The sequence below is a fragment of the Strongylocentrotus purpuratus genome, unplaced genomic scaffold, assembly GCF_000002235.5.
Source record: "Strongylocentrotus purpuratus isolate Spur 01 unplaced genomic scaffold, Spur_5.0 spur5_contig_867, whole genome shotgun sequence".
Taxonomy (NCBI): Eukaryota; Metazoa; Echinodermata; class Echinoidea; order Camarodonta; family Strongylocentrotidae; genus Strongylocentrotus; species Strongylocentrotus purpuratus.
The window spans coordinates 387,519-411,155 of NW_022145576.1; the positions used below are offsets into that span (position 1 = coordinate 387,519).

At 38.4% G+C, this 23,637-nt stretch overlaps 2 protein-coding genes and 1 non-coding gene across 3 annotated transcripts in view; 2 read left to right on the top strand and 1 right to left on the bottom strand.

Annotated features, from left to right (window-relative positions):
- LOC583357 (ATP-dependent RNA helicase DDX55) overlaps positions 1–14,480 on the bottom strand; it is a 31,738-nt gene extending 17,258 nt beyond the window's left edge. Inside the window, exons 1-4 of the mRNA XM_030975057.1 lie at positions 14,343–14,480; positions 13,394–13,444; positions 11,280–11,366; positions 10,096–10,250 (exon numbers count right to left, since the gene is read on the bottom strand). Coding sequence (XP_030830917.1) covers positions 10,096–10,250; positions 11,280–11,366; positions 13,394–13,444; positions 14,343–14,438 — 389 coding nt within the window. The 5' untranslated portion in view covers positions 14,439–14,480. The remainder of the gene's footprint in view (positions 1–10,095; positions 10,251–11,279; positions 11,367–13,393; positions 13,445–14,342) is intronic.
- Positions 14,481–15,864: 1,384 nt separating this feature from the next.
- On the top strand, positions 15,865–22,963 carry LOC574842 (carboxypeptidase B). The gene is made up of 10 exons (XM_030974814.1): positions 15,865–15,912; positions 16,404–16,485; positions 16,798–17,043; positions 17,482–17,583; positions 18,860–18,970; positions 20,333–20,446; positions 21,054–21,144; positions 21,494–21,711; positions 22,387–22,471; positions 22,716–22,963. Exons 3-10 carry the CDS (start codon positions 16,849–16,851, stop codon positions 22,946–22,948), a joined length of 1,149 nt encoding a protein of 382 aa, XP_030830674.1. The 5' UTR covers positions 15,865–15,912; positions 16,404–16,485; positions 16,798–16,848; the 3' UTR covers positions 22,949–22,963.
- Positions 19,633–19,695, top strand: LOC115920309. Its single transcript, XR_004062326.1, has one exon. It is a non-coding gene; the product is annotated as a U7 small nuclear RNA (small nuclear RNA).
- Positions 22,964–23,637: the final 674 nt, after the last annotated feature.

Below are 23,637 nucleotides of genomic sequence, written 5' to 3' on the forward strand. Positions count from 1 at the left end.
AGGATCCATCTTATCACATGTATGTACATTAACTATGGGGAAACTAGCCTATTCAAAAAATATAATATTTTGCTCCAAAATGCTGAACCACCCCGGCCCTTACCATTTCGGCCCGAAAGTTGTGATAATTCAAATTTTTCAATATTTGCCACTACGCCCCTTTCAAAGGGATATAGGGTTCAGGATCCATCTAATGGCATGTATATACATTCATTGTGGGGAAACTAGCCTATTAAAAAAATATAATATTTTCCTCCAAAATGCTGAACCACCCCGGCCCTTACCATTTTGGCCCGAGAGTTGTGATAACTCAAATTTTTCAATATTTGCCACTACGCCCCTTTCAAAGGGATATAGGGTTCAGGATCCATCTTATCGCATGTATGTACTTTCATGATGGGGAAACTAGCCAATTAAAAAAAAATAATATTTTCCTCCAAAATGCTGAACCACCCCGGCCCTTACAACTTCGGCCCGAAAAAATGTGATAATTCAAATTTTTACAATATTTGCCCCTACCCCCCTGTCAAAGGGATATGGGGGTCAGGATCCATCTAATGGCATGTATATAATTTCATTGTATGGAAACTAGCCTATTCAAAAAATATAATATTTTCCTCCAAAATGCTGAACTACCCCGGCCCTTACCATTTCGGCCCGAAAGTTGTGATAATTCAAATTTTTACAATATTTGCCACTACGCCCCTTTCAAAAGGATATGGGGGTCAGGATCCATCTAATGGCTTGTATGTACATTCACTATGGGGAAACTAGCCTAATCAAAAAAAAATATATTTTCCTCCAAAATGGTGAGCCACCCCGGCCCTTACAATTTCAGCCCAAAAGTTGTGATAATTCAAATGTTTACAATATTTGCCACTACGCCCCTTTCAAAGGGATATAGGGTTCAGGATCCATCTAATGGCATGTATATACATTTATTGTGGGGAAACTAGCCTATTAAAAAATTTCCTCCAAAATGCTGAACCACCCCGGCCCTTACCATCTCGGCCCGAGAGTTGTGATAACTCAAATTTTTCAATATTTGCCACTACGCACCTTTCAAAGGGATATAGGGTTCAGCATCGATCTTATCGCATGTATGTACTTTCATGATGGGGAAACTAGCCAATTAAAAAAAAAAAATATTTTCCTCCAAAATGCTGAACCACCCCGGCCCTTACAACTTCGGCCCGAAAAAATGTGATAATTCAAATTTTTACAATATTTGCCCCTACCCCCCTGTCAAAGGGATATGGGGGTCAGGATCCATCTAATGGCATGTATATAATTTCATTGTATGGAAACTAGCCTATTCAAAAAATATAATATTTTCCTCCAAAATGCTGAACTACCCCGGCCCTTACCATTTCGGCCCGAAAGTTGTGATAATTCAAATTTTTACAATATTTGCCACTACGCCCCTTTCAAAAGGATATGGGGGTCAGGATCCATCTAATGGCTTGTATGTACATTCACTATGGGGAAACTAGCCTAATCAAAAAAAAAAATATTTTCCTCCAAAATGGTGAGCCACCCCGGCCCTTACAATTTCAGCCCAAAAGTTGTGATAATTCAAATGTTTACAATATTTGCCACTACGCCCCTTTCAAAGGGATATAGGGTTCAGGATCCATCTAATGGCATGTATATACATTTATTGTGGGGAAACTAGCCTATTAAAAAATTTCCTCCAAAATGCTGAACCACCCCGGCCCTTACCATTTCGGCCCGAGAGTTGTGATAACTCAAATTTTTCAATATTTGCCACTACGCACCTTTCAAAGGGATATAGGGTTCAGCATCGATCTTATCGCATGTATGTACTTTCATGATGGGGAAACTAGCCAATTAAAAAAAAAAAATATTTTCCTCCAAAATGCTGAACCACCCCGGCCCTTACAATTTCGGCCCGAAGTTGTGATAATTCAAAATTTTTACAATATTTGCCCCTACCCCCCTGTCAAAGGGATATGGAGGTCAGGATCCATCTAATGGCATGTATTGTATATACATTCATTGTGGGGAAACTAGCCTATTTAAAAAATATAATTTTTTCCTCCAAAATGCTGAACCACCCCGGCCCTTACAATTTCGGCCCGAAGTTGTGATAATTCAAAATTTTTACAATATTTGCCACTACGCCCTTTTCAAAGGAATATGGGGGTCAGGATCCATCTAATTGCATGTATGTACATTCATTATGGGGAAACTAGCCAATTAAAAAATTATAATATTTTCCTCCAAAATGCTGAACCACCCCGGCCCTTACCATTTCGGCCCGAGAGTTGTGATAACTCAAATTTTTCAATATTTGCCACTACGGCCCTTTCAAAGGGATATAGGGTTCAGGATCCATCTTATCGCATGTATGTACTTTCATGATGGGGAAACTAGCCAATTAAAAAAAAAAAATATTTTCCTCCAAAATGCTGAACCACCCCGGCCCTTACAACTTCGGCCCGAAAAAATGTGATAATTCAAATTTTTACAATATTTGCCCCTACCCCCCTGTCAAAGGGATATGGGGGTCAGGATCCATCTAATAGCATGTATATACATTCATTGTGGGGAAACTAGCCTATTCAAAAAATATAATATTTTCCTCCAAAATGGTGAGCCACCCCGGCCCTTACAATTTCAGCCCGAAAGTTGTGATAATTCAAATGTTTACAATATTTGCCCCTACCCCCCTGTCAAAGGGATATAGGCGTTAGAATCCATCTAATTGCATGTATGTACTTTCATTATGGGGAAACTAGCCAATTAAACAAATATAATATTTTCCTCCAAAATGCTGAACCACCCCGGCCCTTACAATTTCGGCCCGAAGTTGTGATAATTCAAAATTTTTACAATATTTGCCACTACGCCCCTTTCAAAGGAATATGGGGGTCAGGATCCATCTAATTGTATGTATGTACTTTCATGATGGGGAAACTAGCCAATTAAAAAAAAATAATATTTTCCGCCAAATTGCTGAACCCCCCGGCCCTTACAACTTCGGCCCGAAAAAATGTGATAATTCAAATTTTTACAATATTTGCCCCTACCCCCCTGTCAAAGGGATATGGGGGTCAGGATCCATCTAATGGCATGTATATAATTTCATTGTATGGAAACTAGCTTATTCAAAAAATATAATATTTTCCTCCAAAATGCTGAACCACCCCGGCCCTTACCATTTCGGCCCGAAAGTTGTGATAATTCAAATGTTTACAATATTTGCCCCTACCCCCCTGTCAAAGGGATATAGGCGTTAGAATCCATCTAATTGCATGTATTTACTTTCATTATGGGGAAACTAGCCTATTAAAAAAATATAATATTTTCCGCCAAATTGCTGAACCACCCCGGCCCTTACAACTTTGGCCCGAAAAAATGTGATAATTCAAATTTTTACAATATTTGCCCCTACCCCCCTGTCAAAGGGATATGGGGGTCAGGATCCATCTAATGGCATGTATATAATTTCATTGTATGGAAACTAGCCTATTCAAAAAATATAATATTTTCCTCCAAAATGCTGAACCACCCCGGCCCTTACCATTTTGGCCCGAAAGTTGTGATAATTCAAATTTTTCAATATTTGCCACTACGCCCCTTTCAAAGGGATATAGGGTTCAGGATCCATCTAATGGCATGTATATACATTCATTGTGGGGAAACTAGCTTATTCAAAAAATATAATATTTTCCTCCAAAATGCTGAACCACCCCGGCCCTTACCATTTCGGCCCAAAAGTTGTGATAATTCAAATGTTTACAATATTTGCCCCTACCCCCCTGTCAAAGGGATATAGGCGTTAGAATCCATCTAATTGCATGTATTTACTTTCATTATGGGGAAACTAGCCTATTAAAAAAATATAATATTTTCCGCCAAATTGCTGAACCACCCCGGCCCTTACAACTTTGGCCCGAAAACATGTGATAATTCAAATTTTTCAATATTTGCCCCTACGCCCCTTTCAAAGGGATATAGGGTTCAGGATCCATCTTATCGCATGTATGTACTTTCATGATGGGGAAACTAGCCAATTAAAAAAAAAAATATTTTCCTCCAAAATGCTGAACCACCCCGGCCCTTACAACTTCGGCCCGAAAAAATGTGATAATTCAAATTTTTACAATATTTGCCCCTACCCCCCTGTCAAAGGGATATGGGGGTCAGGATCCATCTAATGGCATGTATATAATTTCATTGTATGGAAACTAGCCTATTCAAAAAATATAATATTTTCCTCCAAAATGCTGAACCACCCCGGCCCTTACAATTTCGGCCCAAAAGTTGTGATAATTCAAATTTTTACAATATTTGCCACTACGCCCCTTTCAAAAGGATATGGGGGTCAGGATCCATCTAATGGCTTGTATGTACATTCACTATGGGGAAACTAGCCTAATCAAAAAAAAAAATATTTTCCTCCAAAATGGTGAGCCACCCCGGCCCTTACAATTTCAGCCCAAAAGTTGTGATAATTCAAATGTTTACAATATTTGCCACTACGCCCCTTTCAAAGGGATATAGGGTTCAGGATCCATCTAATGGCATGTATATACATTCATTGTGGGGAAACTAGCCTATTTAAAAAATATAATTTTTTCCTCCAAAATGCTGAACCACCCCGGCCCTTACCTTTTCGGCCCGAAAGTTGTGATAACTCAAATTTTTCAAAATTTGCCACTACGCCCCTTTTCAAGGGATGTAGTGGTCAGGATCCATCTAATGGCATGTATATACATTCATTGTGGGGAAACTAGCCAATTAAAAAATTATAATATTTTCCTCCAAAATGCTGAACCACCCCGGCCCTTACCATTTCGGCCCGAGAGTTGTGATAACTCAAATTTTTCAATATTTGCCACTACGGCCCTTTCAAAGGGATATAGGGTTCAGGATCCATCTTATCGCATGTATGTACTTTCATTATGGGGAAACTAGCCTATTACAAAAATATAATATTTTCCGCCAAATTGCTGAACCACCTCGGCCCTTACAACTCCGGCCCGAAAAAATGTGATAATTCAAATTTTTACAATATTTGCCCCTACCCCCCTGTCAAAGGGATATGGGGGTCAGGATCCATCTAATGGCATGTATATACATTCATTGTGGGGAAACTAGCCTATTTAAAAAATATAATTTTTTCCTCCAAAATGCTGAACCACCCCGGCCCTTACAATTTCGGCCCGAAGTTGTGATAATTCAAAATTTTTACAATATTTGCCACTACGCCCCTTTCAAAGGAATATGGGGGTCAGGATCCATCTAATTGCATGTATGTACATTCATTATGGGGAAACTAGCCAATTAAAAAAAAAAAAAATTTCCTCCAAAATGCTGAACCACCCCGGCCCTTACCTTTTCGGCCCGAAAGTTGTGATAACTCAAATTTTTCAAAATTTGCCACTACGCCCCTTTCAAAGGGATATAGGGGTCAGGATCCATCTAATTGCATGTATATACTTTCATGATGGGGAAACTAGCCAATTAAAAAAAAAAAATATTTTCCTCCAAAATGCTGAACCACCCCGGCCCTTACAACTTCGGCCCGAAAAAATGTGATAATTCAAATTTTTACAATATTTGCCCCTACCCCCCTGTCAAAGGGATATGGGGGTCAGGATCCATCTAATGGCATGTATATACATTCATTGTGGGGAAACTAGCCTATTCAAAAAATATAATATTTTCCTCCAAAATGGTGAGCCACCCCGGCCCTTACAATTTCAGCCCGAAAGTTGTGATAATTCAAATGTTTACAATATTTGCCCCTACCCCCGTCAAAGGGATATAGGCGTTAGAATCCATCTAATTGCATGTATGTACTTTCATTATGGGGAAACTAGCCTATTAAACAAATATAATATTTTCCTCCAAAATGCTGAACCACCCCGGCCCTTACAATTTCGGCCGAAGTTGTGATAATTCAAAATTTTTACAATATTTGCCACTACGCCAATTTCAAAGGAATATGGGGGTCAGGATCCATCTAATTGCATGTATGTACTTTCATGATGGGAAAACTAGCCAATTAAAAAAAAAAAATATTTTCCTCCAAAATGCTGAACCACCCCGGCCCTTACAACCTCGGCCCGAAAAAATGTGATAATTCAAATTTTTACAATATTTGCCACTACGCCCCTTTCAAAGGGATATAGGGTTCAGGATCCATCTTATCGCATGTATGTACTTTCATGATGGGGAAACTAGCCAATTAAAAAAAAATAATATTTTCCTCCAAAATGCTGAACCACCCCGGCCCTTACAACTTCGGCCCGAAAAAAATGTGATAATTCAAATTTTTACAATATTTGCCCCTACCCCCCTGTCAAAGGGATATGGGGGTCAGGATCCATCTAATGGCATGTATATAATTTCATTGTATGGAAACTAGCTTATTCAAAAAATATAATATTTTCCTCCAAAATGCTGAACCACCCCGGCCCTTACCATTTTGGCCCGAAAGTTGTGATAACTCAAATTTTTCAAAATTTGCCACTACGCCCCTTTTCAAGGGATGTAGTGGTCAGGATCCATCTAATGGCATTAATGTACATTCATTGTGGGGAAACTAGCCAATTAAAAAAAAAAAATATTTTCCTCCAAAATGCTGAACCACCCCAGCCCTTACCATTTCGGCCCGAAAGTTGTGATAACTCAAATTTTTCAATATTTGCCACTACGCCCCTTTCAAAGGGATATAGTGTTCAGGATCCATCTAATCGGATGTATGTACATTCAGTATGGGGAAACTAGCCAATTAAAAAAAAATAATATTTTCCTCGAAAAATGCTGAACCACCCCGGCCCTTACCATTTCGGCCCGAAAGTTGTAATAATTCAAATTTTTCAATATTTGCCACTACGCCCCTTTCAAAGGGATATAGGGTTCAGGATCCATCTAATGGCATGTATATTCATTCATTGTGGGGAAACTAGCCTATTCGAAAAATATAATATTTTCCTCCAAAATGCTGAACCACCCCGGCCCTTACAATTTCAGCCCGAAAGTTGTGATAACTCAAATTTTTCAATATTTGCCACTACGCCCCTTTCAAAGGGATATGGGGGTCAGGATCCATCTAATGGCTTGTATGTACATTCACTATGGGGAAACTAGCCTAATCAAAAAAAAAAATATTTTCCTCCAAAATGGTGAGCCACCCCGGCCCTTACAATTTCAGCCCAAAAGTTGTGATAATTCAAATTTTTACAATATTTGCCCCACGCCCCTTTCAAAGGGATATAGGGTTCAGGATCCATCTAATCTCATGTATGTACATTCATTGTGGGGAAACTAGCCTAATAAAAAAAATTAATATTTTCCTCCAAAATGCTGAACCACCCCGGCCCTTACAATTTCAGCCCGAAAGTTGTGATAATTCAAATTTTTACAATATTTGCCCCACGCCCCTTTCAAAGGGATATAGGGTTCAGGATCCATCTAATCTCATGTATGTACATTCATTATGGGGAAACTAGCCAATTAAAAAAAAAAAATATTTTCCTCCAAAATGCTGAACCACCCTGGCCCTTACCATTTCGGCCCGAAAGTTGTAATAATTCAAATTTTTCAATATTTGCCACTACGCCCCTTTCAAAGGGATATAGGGTTCAGGATCCATCTAATGGCATGTATATTCATTCATTGTGGGGAAACTAGCCTATTCGAAAAATATAATATTTTCCTCCAAAATGCTGAACCACCCCGGCCCTTACAATTTCAGCCCGAAAGTTGTGATAACTCAAATTTTTCAATATTTGCCACTACGCCCCTTTCAAAGGGATGTGGGGGTCAGGATCCATCTTATCGCATGTATGTACTTTCATGATGGGGAAACTAGCCAATTTAAAAAAAAAAATATTTTCCTCCAAAATGCTGAACCAAACCGGCCCTTACCATTTCGGCCCGAAAGTTGAGATAACTCAAATTTTTCAATATTTGCCACTACGCCCCTTTCAAAGGGATGTGGGGGTCAGGATCCATCTAATCTCATGTATGTACATTCATTGTGGGGAAACTAGCCTAATAAAAAAAATTAATATTTTCCTCCAAAATGCTGAACCACCCCGGCCCTTACAATTTCAGCCCGAAAGTTGTGATAATTCAAATTTTTACAATATTTGCCCCACGCCCCTTTCAAAGGGATATAGGGTTCAGGATCCATCTAATCTCATGTATGTACATTCATTATGGGGAAACTAGCCTATTAAAAAAAAATAATATTTTCCTCCAAAATGCTGAACCACCCCGGCCCTTACCATTTCGGCCCGAAAGTTGTAATAATTCAAATTTTTCAATATTTGCCACTACCCCCCTGTCAAAGGGATATGGGGGTCAGGATCCATCTAATGGCATGTATATAATTTCATTGTATGGAAACTAGCCTATTCAAAAACTAGATGGAATTCGACTGCGCGCAGTCGAAAATGATGCCTCCGTCATAGAGCAATTTTACAAACCAAAACAGAAGAAATTTTTCAAATTCAAGTTCAATTGTAATCCATTAACAGGTTCTCAGAATATCGTGATTACAAACAATTTCTCATATACATATATGACCCTTTGAACTTTGACCTCATGATCCTAATATCTACTCAGCTCATTGGCTCTGCAAGATATCCAGAGTTAAATAGTAATCCATCTGTCAGTTCTAATGAGAATGCGTTCACAAGCTATTTTTGCATACATAATGAGCCCATGACCTTGGACCTTATGAACCAAGAATCTACACAGTTCATTGGCTCTGCAAGATACATAAATGATCTAAATTTGGCAGGAATCCATCAATCTGTTCTAATGATAACGCGATCACAAGCTGTTTTTGCATACATAATGGGCGCTGTGACCTTTGACCTCGTTACCCAAAATCTAATAAGTTCATCGGCTCTGCAAGTAACATACATGACCTAAGTTTGGCAGGAATCCATCAATCGGTTCTTGAGATAACGCGATCACGAGCCGTTTTGCATACATAATGAGCCCTGTGACCTTTGACCTTTGACCTCGTGACCCCAAAATCTAATCAGTTCATCGACTCTACAAGATACATACATGACCAAAGTTTGGCAGGAATCTATCAATCGGTTCTTCAGATAACGCGATCACGAGCTGTTTTTGCATACATAATGAGCCCTGTGACCTTTGACCTTTGACCTCGTGACCCCAAAATCTAATCAGTTCATCGACTTTGCTAGATACATATATGACCAAAGTTTGGTAGGAATCCATCGATCCGTTCTTCAGATAACGTGATCACGAGAACGGGACGTACGTACAGACGTACGTACAGACGTACGGACGGACGGACGGACGGACGGACGGACGGACAACCCGAAAACATAATGCCTCCGGCTACTTCGTAACGGAGGCATAAAAAACAAGGTCATCAAATATGGGAAGATGTGGAAGGGCGTCTTGTCTTCACATTCTTCTTTGCCCTCATTTTCTTTCTTTCTCTCTCTCTCTCTCTCTCTGTCACTGTATGTCTATTTCTCTCTCTTTCTCTTAAACCATTTAATCTTTACCTTTCTTTTATTTTTCCCAAAACAGTTTATATGAAAGCCGCATGTGTTACCAGCAGGGTAGGCCATGGTATTGGCATCCAACACTTTCCTCAAAAATAAAAGTATAGGGATAAGGCTGACATTGCATTTTAGGTTTTAATTAGATTTAGGTTAGGTAAAATGTTGGATCTAGGCAATATGAATATGATGGACAAAGAAAGAGGACAAAATACACAGTTCCTCATTCTACCCTCAACAATTGCTGTGGTAGAAAAAGGAACATCCCTTCACTGCTATTATGTCAAAATGTGTAGAACAGGTGAATATGCATGTGACACCTGTTCTACAAATTTTCTTCACATTTTTACATAATAGCAGTGAAGGGATGTTCCTTTTTCTACCACAGCAATTGATGAGGGTAGAATGAGGAACTGTATATTTTGTCCTCTTTCTTTGTCCGTCATGTTCATAGTGAGGGCTGACATTAGGAATACAGTAAGTGTAAGAAATTGACCATGGCAGAACTATCAACAGAGAATGTCATATGTCATATGATTGGGTAAGTTATCAAAGAGATATTTACCCCTCTTGTAGTTTCTCGAGGTCAGCGAGAGGACTGCTGCCCCCTATCAGTAGGAGCTTTGTTAGGTTGGGCAGGAGACCACTGGTGAAATGTTCCAGGACCTCATTGATCTGGTAGGCCAACTCTCTCGTTGGTGTGATGATTATAGCACCAACCTACATAGAATCAAGAACAAATTGTTATGGTTCTCTCAAAGTACAGTATCTCTTCATAGGTGACAACAAGTAGAATTAATGTAACTTATAATACTGATTATTACTGTTGAAGGCAGCAATTAAAGGTATTATAAAGTTTTGAAAAATTTTGAAAACTGGCTGGATAGTGGTTCTTTACAATATTGATATATTTGGATGCCCCTATAGATGTATTATAAGCACTAGAAAATTTAGCCCCTAAAACACTTCTGTTTTCGAGATAAACAGAATATAAACATTTACCCGTGCTCTTGGTAAATTTTGATAAATTTCAAATAGCACCTACGGCTGTACAATGGTAGGTGCGACCATGAAAATCACAGAATATGTAGTTGTGATATATAATTTCCAAACAGGAATAGCCAATTGGTCGATTTTAGTCAAGGAACATTGTTTTATAGCTAAATTAATATCTTGACATACAACATAAAGAGTTTATTATTTACAATTTCATCACTTCAGACTCCATTTCAACCGTGACAACGATCACAGAATATTTTAGGATCGCATATGCTTCCAATATGTTCATTTGAACCAAATTCATGACGATATACCAAAATTTTGTATTACCTTTAAGATATAGACTAAATGATAGGTATTTTGCTTTTAATCTCTGTCACACAAAAAAATTTGCTCCTACGCATTTCTAAACGTGAATCAGCACTATAAACAGGATAACATGAAAATTTACTTTTTAATGTACCTACATGAACTTATGATTTGAATACTTAAACATAACAGATTTCATGACTTTACGAATTTGACCATTTTGGGCAACATCAGGTATAACAATTAACACAGAGTTTTATAGAGCTGCATGATCTGAACAACAACTTTCCATAATGTTCTCCGTTGTTTGATAGTTTTGTCGAGAGATTTTCCAGGACATTGACAATTTCAATAAGTAACACAAAATTACAAATTAATATTTGATTGATTCAACATCATCCTTTTGTTACAATATACAAAAATAATATGGCGGGTACCTACCTCTTTTTTCTTCAACGGCTCTTCTCTTCTTTGTAGTATCTCTATGATAGGTATCACAAAGGCTAAAGTCTTTCCACTGCCAGTCACCTATAAAGTTGCATAAAATAATGACTTTAAAGCCCATCTGCACTAGTCTGGCCAGGGGGATTAGACCTCCCTGCAAGGTTGCTGACAGGTGGTTATCTCATCAATTCAGCTCTCAATTAACATAAGAAAAAGGGGATCATGGGGGACCAACAGGCACAGATTAAGCATTGTTTGCTATATTGAGGGCGCAAGTAGCTATAAGTCGTGTAACCTTTACAAAAATGGCTATTTTGACCCAAGACATTTCGGATATATATGTCAAAAAATTCAAACAAGCTCTGTTTCAAGACTAAATACTATTTTGGTTTAATTATGTTTATGGTTCTATAATTATTGGTTAACATTTTGTTAAGAATTGCATATCAAAGCTTAAATCTGTATCATGTGGATGACATACAAGTACATGTTTGCTACCATAAATATTTCCTTCTCTTGTGCCATAAAGTTTAGGAAAGGGTATAAATGCTATTAAACCAAGCCTCACAGTCACACCTTGCCCCTCAATGGGGCATGATGCAGGAATATTATGCTAGCATAGAATCGATGGAAAGGAAAATAAAGACCAATATAATATTTACAATGATAATAATAAAACGGCGCTTATGAAGCGCTTTCAACCGAAGTCTCTAAGCACCATAACAAACAGAATACTATGACAACCAATTACATATTAAACAAAACAAGGGAAACGCTCTCGGCGGTCTCGCCTGCATAATGCAATTCAATATGATAAACCAGAACGTCAATGACGTAGCGCTCATCCGTATCTCACAACAACAAATATCGTAAATTTTATGTGGTACACTTTTGAACTGGTCAAAAAATAGAAATTTGATGCCCTGGAAGGGACATAATTTCATTTCATTTGCATAAAGTACCATAAATAATCAATGGAGCAAAATCTCACAATTCTGTGTAGAAGTTTATTGTTCCAAATTTAGCTCTACCAGATAAGGCAAAATCGGTCAAGAAATGAGGGAAATGAGGGAAAAGAAGCAATTTCTGTTATTTTTGGAATAAATTTGCATAAATTACCATAATTATACCAAAGTTAGCTCTACGATATAAAGCAAACCAAATCAAAATCGGTCGAGAAATGAAGGAGAAAAAGCTTTTTTTGTGATTTCGAATAAATTGGCATAAATTAGCATAGATAATGAATTTCACGATTCTGTGTAGAAATTTTAAATCCCCTCCTAGCCCTATCATATGAAACAATCAGAATCAAAATCGGTTGAAAAATAACGAAGAAGAAGCATTTTGAAAATCTTAATGTTGATGCCACAACAAAGTCTAAGTTTGTTGACCTTAAATGGCCTTTGACCTTAACTTAGTGACCTGAAATTCTACTCACATGATTGGGGAGACTTGATAACCCTATAGTCCAAGTTTCATTGACTAAGAACTTATACTTTCAAAATTATATCAAAAATTCAAAAACTTAACCTTAGGTTAAGTTTTCGATGATGATGCTACAACATAGTCCAAGTCTGTTGACCTGAAATGACCTTTGACCTTGACTTTGTGATCTGAAATTCTACTCACATGATTGGGGATACTTGATTACCCTAAGGTAAAAGTTTCATTGACTAAGAACTTATACTTTAAAAATTATACCAAAAATTCAAAAACTTAACCTTAGGTTAAGTTTTTGATGTTGACGCCGTCGCCGCCGACGCCATCGCCGCCGCCGCCGTCACCGGAAAAGCGGCGCCTATGTCTCGCTTTTTGCTACGCAGGCGAGACAAAAATACAAATAAACCTACAAATTACAATACATATATACATCAATATGTATTAATCTTGAGAAGGATGATGCTCCAGCATCAATTTTGTTCCACTGACCAGATTTTTATTTCAAACCTTGACCAAACATTATACCTAACCCTAACTCTTAACCTAACTTTAAATCCTATCGTCAGTCCTAGGAATAAAAAATAAAAGTTGACGAAATAGATCCTGGAGGCTGGAGCACATGTTGCCTGAGCTTACATTATGTCACGTCAATGAGTGGAAATGCTACTTACCGCCTCTGCAGCCACATCCTTGTTCCCCAGAAAAAGTGGGATCGTTGCTGCCTGTCGATAAAAATAAAAGAAATAGATTTGTCAAAAAGTGTTCAATGAAGCTAATGAATTGATTTCATTTTTAGGCAGGTTTAATACATGTAGGTGTTGTATCACAATCCTCCATGATCTCCATCTCAATCCACTCAAGAAAGTATTTGTTTACAGGTCAATAAGAGCGGTTCGGACTTGGTTTGGGCAAATTGGGGGCGGAATCTGTCTTTGCTCGTAGGGTCTATTACAATGTTGTATTACTAGTCTAGATACACAAACATTATTATTGGCAGTGCACGAGGATTCATGCACATGTATGGTACATGAGACAAGATGCTAGATGTGACTTGATAACAAAAGAAGACAAAATCAGCACCTTACATTGATGGTAAAAACTTATAAAATTCTCATAGCTAAAGCTGATCACCTTATTTTTTAATTTTATTTTGCTTGTCACTTGTTTTTGTGTACGTCCCTCGGCCCTCTCATGTTTCAAGACAGATTTCCAACATGTACACAATTCACAAGGAACATGCACCTTCATTTCAAATAGCTTTGTATGGAAGCTGACATGAACTGTTTGTAACTTGTAAGAAATTAAGTTAGTTTGTTGAGATTCAATACAATTTTCACATGGTGTTGGCCGCACAAAAGACCCTAGATCTAATTGAATTTTAATCGAAACTCTAGACCTCTATATTCAACCGACTAAAAAAATACTCTTTTTTCCTATTCTCAAACGTTTCTGATTATACAGAAGTGTAATTACAGTACATATTGCTGTCAATATCAAATAATAATCGTCATAGTTCACAACAAGCATACATTTCCGACAGCACAATCAAGTGACACAACAACATGTAACAAACACTTCACAATAGCAAACACGAAAATCAATTAGTGGGACTACACTTACCTGAACGGGAGTCATTCTGTCAAATTTCAATTTCCTCAAACTCTTTTGCACGCAACGACTGAGTGGAACTGGTAACTCCTCCCATTTCCCCTCCATTTCAAGACGAAAGAATCAAAAACTTGACTGAAGAACGGCTACCTAGTAGTTTTAACATAACATACGCCACACACGTGCCGAGATTCATTCGTTCATGCATATGCGCATTCATTATTTACATGTACTATTACAAGGTCAATTGAGGTCATTTATATTGAAGTCCGCTGCTGATCACAGAACTCTTAAATACGTATTTAAGAGTTCTGTGCTGCTGATGCATTTTTTTCTTCCATGCGCTATGCATGATGAATGCAATGAAGATCACTAATGTTTCAATTTATTGATGTTGGGGGGGGGGGGGGGCAGTGGCGTACGCAGGATTTTTTCAAGGAATCGCAACGACTTAGCCAGCCGCTGAATAAGCGGGGGGGGGGGGGGGGGGGGGGGGGGGGGGGGGTTCTCTCGGTAAGGCCGCCTACATTTTGTAACACTCAAAAGTGAGTGCACATTTTAACATTTCATAATATAGTTTTGGTACAGTTTTGAAGCTAAAAACTTGTTTAGTGTCGGATGTTGTCAGCAGAGAAATTGTCGATGGAGCTGGCGTCGTAGGCCTACAACCCATGTCTGTTTAAGGTTTTTGAGAGAGGCCCCCCCCCCCCCTGACTTTCAAATTCTTCAACCGACTGATGATTATTGTTATTATCTGGTCACTTTGTGAAACACTATGCGAAGTTATATTGTGTAAAAGGCTTTTTATCAAATAAGCTTATTGCTACAAAATAATCCTTCTTATCGACTTGGGCGTGTATGTGTAAGTTCTCAAGATATAAGTCAAAACCTTCGAAAGGCCATAACACGTAATATCATCACATTATTCAATGAGGGAATATATTATACTCAACGGAAAAGGGGCGTCGGCGCACGACCGTTTTAAAAAGGAGGGGGTCGGGCGTTAGACTCTTTTTTTTACAGTCGGACGACTTAGCCGAAATATATAAAAATACAACAAAAGTCCTCAGATTTTAATGTCAACGACAATAAAACCGCATAAACTGCTCATGAATTTTCACATTTTGCCAAGTGATGTGATATGTACCGGTAAGAAGAAATATTTTGAATGCTCTGAGCACCGAAACTGGTAAAAGCAGGGTAAGAGTGACGCACATCAAGTATATTTTGTCGCCTGTATATAAGTGCGATTATAGGCCACCTATTGTTATTATCATTTCTTTTAACCGTGAGCAAAATCCGGGAGCAAAATAGGGATGCCATACAAATATTATTGTGATGTTACCACGAGGCTTCCCTTTTCGAGCCAAACAAAACTGAATGTAGTTGGTAATGCAACATCCAATCACACTCCCGAACCTTCGGCCTTGGACCTTGGTCTAACGAAAGAAGTTCGCCATTAAACAAAAACCCACCATCAGAATCATTAGAGTCATCAGATTAAGTTGCATCATCATGAAGGGACTCGGACTGCTCGCGATTTTCTCGCCTCTGTATGCTTCACTAACGCTAAATACGAAGGGTGAGTTCGATTTCTTTTTTTTTTTAATGTGGAGAGCGACAACGAAATAGACAAGAACGAGGAGTACGAGGAATGAACATGGAATAAGATATTAATAGAAAAATGGAAGGAACAGAGATGAAACCTGTATAGAGACGTGTAGAGATGTGGGAGCGGGGGTTGGGGGGGGGGGGTTCAAACTAGGCTGTAGTTTATACTGCTCCTTTAAAACTGAAAATAACGAGAGGTGATTATGTGGCACATGTGGAGTTACTTATGAGAGATGTAAAATTCTGTTGTACACCAGAATTGCGTGGCCAGAAGATAATCTGTTAAGAAAAAAAATGTAAATACTTATCACAACAATCTTTTCTATCTCAATGCCGACTCAGGGCATATAAAGACACGGATATCATTACAAAGATGTCCCAAAATCGTCTCATTTTACTGAAGGACAATTTCAGACTTGCGAAAGAATTACAGCAAAACAACTTTTTTAACATGAAATGCAGATGGCAAGTGTGGAGAGTGGTACCCGCCAACGATTCACACAGAACATGGCTGAGAGAAATAGAATCGAATCTTGGAGATGCGGTAAGTTTCTTCTAATAACAAGTTATTTCATATTTCATGAAATTACCATTCCTTGCCTCTTTTTTCCTTCTTTTTTCCCAGCACATGCCATAAACTTGACTATGAGCTCCTCAAAAATAACAATGATAAAATAAAAATGGAAAATAGAATTTAAAAAATTGTACATTAAACGGTCCACACGTATTTCCAAATATCGAGAGTATTGCTATAAATGCGTGTGATAAATTACAAAAACTGATGTTATTTTGCATAAAACAATGGCAGAATTTATCGCAATAAAATGACTGGATTTTTTCTTCTCATTCTCTATAGCTTGACTTCTGGTCGAGTATTTCCAAGATACCTGGCGAATCAGTCGACATCATGGTCCCGCCCCTATTCCAGGGCACGCTTCCTGACGTCATGAAGAACATGGGACTGCCATATAAGGTCACCATCTCTGACGTCGGTAAACTCATAGCCAATCAGATGTCTGCGATTAATGAGAGGCGGGATCGCGAGCCACGGATAAGCTCATTGGCGGACTTTGATTATAACGTGTATCATCCATACGATGAGGTGATTTGTGCGATTGTTGAATGGCACATTTTATTAATTAATAATCATTATTAATTCATTGGAAGATTCGGTTTATCAACCTCCTTGTGCACCTTTTTAAATGTAATATGCATAGGCAAAGTACACCATATCTAATGTGCCCATATATATCCAAGGCGGATCCAGCCGGCGGCAGGGGAGGGGGCCAAAGAGGGGGACCAATTCATGAGAAAATATTTAGCGGCGAAACAGCCAGCCGGTGGGTGGGGGGGGGGGGGGGGGGGCTCTCGAAAATTTGAAAAATCGCACCCCCCCCCCCTTGAGCGCCAGGGGAGGGGGCCCGGTGGATCCGCCACTGCATATATCAAATTTTCAACTTAATGGTACATTTTGTTTTCTTGGTAGCTATTTTCAGAATGTCCCCCTTTACAAATACCATTTTTATCAACCTCATTTTAGATTCAGCAATGGGTGTCTGACATAGCAGAAGAGTATTCTGACATCATCTCACCCTTCTTATTGGATCATTCCTACGAAGGGCGGGCAATCAATGGATTCAGAGTGAGTTTAAACATTACTCATTATTGATCTAGTTTGATTCAGTCCAATTCAAAATATTTGTTTTCTTCCACTTTCTTTCCCCATACCATAAATAATTAATGAATGTATACGTACATGTATATAATGACATAATCAGTTTAGCATAGCAACAGTTTTAATACACGAAAGACTTCCTTAAAGGTACTATGTCCCATTTGCAGGCCCAAAAAATGAAAAAGTTAAATTCCAACTGCATTTGAAAGATAATACTAATTTAGAACTTCCCTAAAAAAGGTGGGGCTTAAAAATGTCTTCAAGTGGGAAAATAACGACTATTAGTTGTCAAATCGACTTTAGGGCTATAGAGCCCAAAAGTAATAGTCTTGATTTTCAGACAATTGTACCGAATGGTCATACGTTTTATGCTGCGCAAAGATTCAATCAGTTTAATCTTGGCCATCACAAGAAGTGGGTTATTGATGTAGACAAATGCTCATGTAAGCTTTTCAACTCTTTTCATGTATGTTATTACCAAAGAAGAAAAAAAAGCCAGTCAGTCACTCAATAGTGTCTGACAGTGAAGTCTAGCAAGTTAACGGTTTTCCTTGCATAATTTGAATATGAGGACACTGCTAACGTTTAAATTTCACAGATAGGACAAACATGACATATTCATAATTCCTGCAAAGTTCTACAGCATTTTAGGTTGGCTGCAAAAGGGACATAGTACCTTAGCATTATGCTTTTGTTGGATACGCCTTATAAAAAAACGACCTAAATACACATATTAGACAAAAAGAAAAATAGAAGAGGAAAGGAAAAGAATAGAAAGGGGGAAGAGAGTAAAAGTGAAGAAGTTTTGAAAGAAGTACTGCAACAACGCATTGCATAATCAACATGTCAAAGTATTACGACTTTGAGTCTATCCATCGAACACAGCAAATTCAAATTTTCATTTATGGATAGATAAAACAATGAATAGATCATTAACGTATGAAATTCAAGGTTAATTCTAGAAAATCGTGTCGCAACTATATTGTTCTTTTAGCTTTGATATTGATTAACGTTTAAGAAATCTAAAGAGACTGATGTCAGATAGTTTTGAGACACAATTTTAAGATGCAAGCCAGCCAAAATCACGCGTTGTGAAATACCAAAATGTACGGTATTTTTGCACTATATTTTTCGTCTTGGTATTCCATTACCAAATTAAATTGCATTTTATGAAAAAAACTTAGCGATTCACGTTGCTAATTCTCGAGTAATCAAAACAGACTTATTTCATTTCTTTTCTCAGATCCGAGGAACTGGAAGCCAATCTGAAAACCCAACTGCTGTGTGGTTTGAGGGCGGTATTCATGCTCGAGAATGGATCTCACCAGCTACTGTCATGGGATTCACCCAAAAGGTAGAGAGAGAGAGAGAGAGGGGGGGGGGGGGGGCAAATTATGGTTCAAAGGGGCTGCTGTACTGGAAAGGAACATCCATAATTCCAACTCCCTGGAACAACTTAACTTTAGTTTTTTTCGTTATAATGTTACCAAATTTATGCATAGGCCTATGCCTTTGTAACGAATAGTAAGTATTTCAATAGTCAAAATTCAAGTTGCATAATATTACGTAATGTTAGGTAGGACACTCCATAACGTTTGTCCTACCTAGCACTAACTAATTTATGCAATTTGAATTCTATTGAGATACATTTATTCGTAACAGGTGCATGAAATAGTTTGTATCGAGGCATTTAAGTATAAATCTGCATACATTACGAAAATAGCCTATTTGGACGCATTCTTATTTAAATGATCTAATGTTTAAACATGACATGCGATTTTTTAACGGCCTCTTTATCTTGTTAATATGCAGACCTCTATTGATTGTTATTTAGACCAGACTCAAATTGATTCCCCCTGTATGATTATTTTATAAAAATATACTCTGTCATTTAGATACTTAAATTACAAAATGTACATAATAAGTAGTAATCTCTTTGCTCTTAGCCATTTAAAACACTAACCTAACTGGTTTTGAATGCATGATAGATTTGTTGAAGAAGCGGGATGTAATTGGGAGAGTTATCTTTCAAGTTTCTCTAGCAGGGTCTCGCATCCGAAGTCGGACGCGAGTGCCCAACAATCAAAAACAAAGTCAGAACTTTTCATATCCTTTATCCTTTATTTTTGTTCATTTCGATTTCAATTTCTCATGTTTGGCAACTTTTTTTAAAGTTTTTTTTTTTGTATAGATAGGAGAATGGAATAATCACCTCCGACAAAATGACTGCAGTAGGCCTAAATGAAATATGTCAATCATAACTCCTTGAGGTGAAATTTTACGCGATAGTTATTAAGTTAAATTCACTCGATTCTTTTTATTCATAAGATTTAAGAAAAGAAAAACCTAAAGCTTTAATATTCTGGATATAAGTGTTTCCTCTACTTTTGTACTTTAAGTGTCATGTTACCCTATGAAACCGTTTGAACACTACATAAAAGACTGCTCAACATATCAATTTAAAAAGTAAAGATAAAAATGACTATTAGACGAACATAGATGCAAAGGCTTTCGAAAAATAGATTCAAGGGCATTATAACTACCCTATTTGTATATTACAATATTATGAATAATTATGTCAATAGGAATATTTAGTTTGATTTTTTTTCTCGAAAGTCCACGCGATCGTGCTGGAAAGAATCTAAAAACTGACCTATTCTATTTATTATGTTAATTTAATTTACTTAATGTCTTAATCTGTCTTGAAACCAAATAGCTTCTTGACGACTACAGAAGTGGAGACGTCTTGGCAACAAACATGCTTGACAACATAGACTGGTACATTGTTCCATCTCTCAATGTCGACGGCTATTCATACACATGGGGACCTGTAAGTATTGATATCAATCTTTTTCTTTTTATCGAAATTCTAGATTTTCGATAATAAATCGTATAACTTCTTGTTCTGATCTGCTGATACATCAAATCTTATTCTTTGATTTGGAATGGAAACCGTTTTCGTGGAAATATGACTTAACGCTAATTTTCATTGCAGACGTAATTCTTTGTTTGATTTCTATCATTGTGCATATAAATCTAGGATGATCTGTGAGAAGGGGAAGGGGAGGGCTTCCATCGGTGGGGGGGGGGGGGGGGGGGTGGGGTAATCAGATTTGTTTTGGACGGGGGTGTGCCGCTGAAGCCTCGAGACCCCCACCCATTTTTAAGGGTCATTTTAGTTTTTTCTCGAAGTAAGGGCTTCCATAAAGGGGTGGAGGGAAGCGCCACCCTCTGGAGTCTTCCATAACAAAAATGTCGTCACAAACTTTTACTTATTTCGAACCTCGTCGGCAAATCGCGGACCTATTCTTGGCTGGTTGGAATTTTTTGGCCCGTCGGCAAGTTTGCTCTGACCCCCCCCCCCCCCTAAATTAGGAATGGTCTGGCAACACCCCTCATGGTCAGAACTTAAATTTTGTTCTCTTATCCTAATGCAGGACCGTTTGTGGAGGAAGACTCGTTCACCGAACCAGGGCTCCTCCTGTACAGGAAAGGATCCAAACAGAAACTGGGCATTCGAATGGGGAGGTTGGTATTTTTCTTAAATCTCGTTTCACTGACAAGAAAGGATAGAGAGAAAGGGTTCTTCTCAGTAAGGGGTTGTCTGGGGTGCCAAATTCTTTTTCCTACGAGGAGAGAGGGGGTTGCTGTCCAGGGTGACAGTATGGGATTCTACGCCTTCTTACAGCTTGCATTATGCTAATTGATCATGTGCTGTTTTCATATTCATTGAATAGTCAGTAAAAGCGGGAAAAAGACAGGAAGATAAAGGCAGGGGGGGGGGGGGGGGGGGGGGGGGGTCCGAAAACGATATCTTAATCCTGGTATATTCAATGTAAGCATATACACATAAATGACATGTTCGCTCTATATACAGGCGTTGGTACCAGTCCCTGGCCGTGCTCAGACAAGTTCCACGGTCCGAATCCACTCTCGGAGCCCGAGGTGGCCGCTGTGACCAGGTTCTTAAGGGGGCGCAAATCAGAGGGCCAGGACTTCATCGTCTTCATCGATTGGCACAGCTACTCCCAGAAGATCATCGCACCGTGGTCGTATAAGTCCGTCGGCACCCGCACCGAGGACTATGATGACCAGGTAACATTATGATCTCGACGACGAAGCAGAGAAATGCCCTCCCTCTCCCACCTCTCCTGTATGACTAATTTTTCAATATAGTTTATGTATCATTGTGGATGTAGATATTCTCAGTAAGCCAACAAAGGAAAATGTAAACAAATTAGAAAGTTTGAAAACAAATCCATGAGACCAAAAAAAAAACACAAAGAAATACACAAGAAAAGATAGGAAGAAAAAGAATCATGTTCGTATGGTGGGTCGTCGGTCCATTGTATCCGTTAAATATAAAAGTGTCTAAAAGGTCAACGAGACTGTCAATGTCGGTCTAGTGGGTTGTCGTCTGTCGGTCTTGTGGACATTCGGTCTTACGGTCTTTCGGTCTATTTGGATGACCCCCATTTAGTTTATTTCAAACAGAGGCCTAAATGTTAACCACATTATATCAAAACATGAACAGAGTTTGGCCAACGAAATTTGGCAAACTGAAACAGAGTTAGCCAAACCCTGTTTCTGAATAGTATATACACTTCGGTCTCACAACTTAAACACACGATACAAACAGATAAAAACATAACACCATTGTCAATCTTGTGATGAGCATTAGGATATTTTAAGCGGTGGGATTAATGTCGATAACCTGATTATCGTGTTGGAGTTATTTCTTAATCCAATTTCTATCTATTTTATTATCAGATGGCCTTCGCTCAAGCTGTCGCAGATGCGATCAACGGTGTCCATGGCACAGTGTTTACCTATGGAGCCGGTGCAGAAATCATGTGTAAGATATCAGTGCTTCAGGTTGTTTGATTAATAGAGAAATTGTACTTCCTCTTTCAACAATATTGTTTTATAAAATATACAGAAGTGCTACGAAACGATAAAAAAGATAAACAAATAAAACGTTACTTATAAAGCGCTTATACCACCGAAATCTCAGTGCCATTATGATGTTAATCAATATTACAAGAGCAAACATGACTTTCAATCATCAATAGTATTTACGTTGTTCTTTTAATTTCCAGACGCGGCGGCAGGATCGAGCAAAGACTTCGGTTACGCGGACTTCGTCGCGATGGGCGAAGATACGGACGGCGGCCTCGGCTGCAAGTATTCGTACACCATCGAGCTCCGAGACACGGGCGAGTACGGACAGCTCCTACCGGAATGGCAGATCCAGCCAGTCTACGAAGAGATCTACGCTGCCGTGCGCGCCATGGGCGACCATATCTTGAGAGAACTGGGTTTCATCGCATGAGCTGGAAATAATGAATATATGAATGGTGGATGGATGAATACACAAATTTTTTATTGAATAAATGCATAAATAAATGAATGAATAAATGGATGAATAAGTAAATGAATAAATAAATATGTATAAAGCGAATAAATTATTTAAAAAAACACACAACTAAAGTGTCGAGTTTGTCACCATTCTAGATACAACGTATTTGAAATAAGATATCAACATCATATTGATTTGCATTAGGTCATTATAGATGAATGTTATTACTGGCGTAGATAAGCCGAGCCGTGGAGGGGCACTTTTCATGGGGGAGGGGCAAGCCAGACTGATTAAATGAATGTAGTGTGATTTACCAAGATCATAAAATTCTTTCGTTTTCCGTAATAAACACTTCATTATTCAGAAAAAAAAAGTTTCATTTCATTATTTTGGGGTCTTCATCTCATTGATCAGCGAGAGGCAAAGAGATGGGAAGAGGGGAGTGAGAGTAGAAGAGGATGTAAGAGAGAGAGAGAGATATATGGGGTGAGAGAGACACAGAGAGGGAGAGAGAGACTAACATATAAAGAGACAGACAGACAGACACAGAAAGACACAGACAAACAAACAAAGAGAAACAGACATAAAGAAAGAGAGAGGGAGAGAGAGAGAGAGAGAGAGAGAGAGAATAAAAGTGGGTTACGATACTGTCAACATTATCC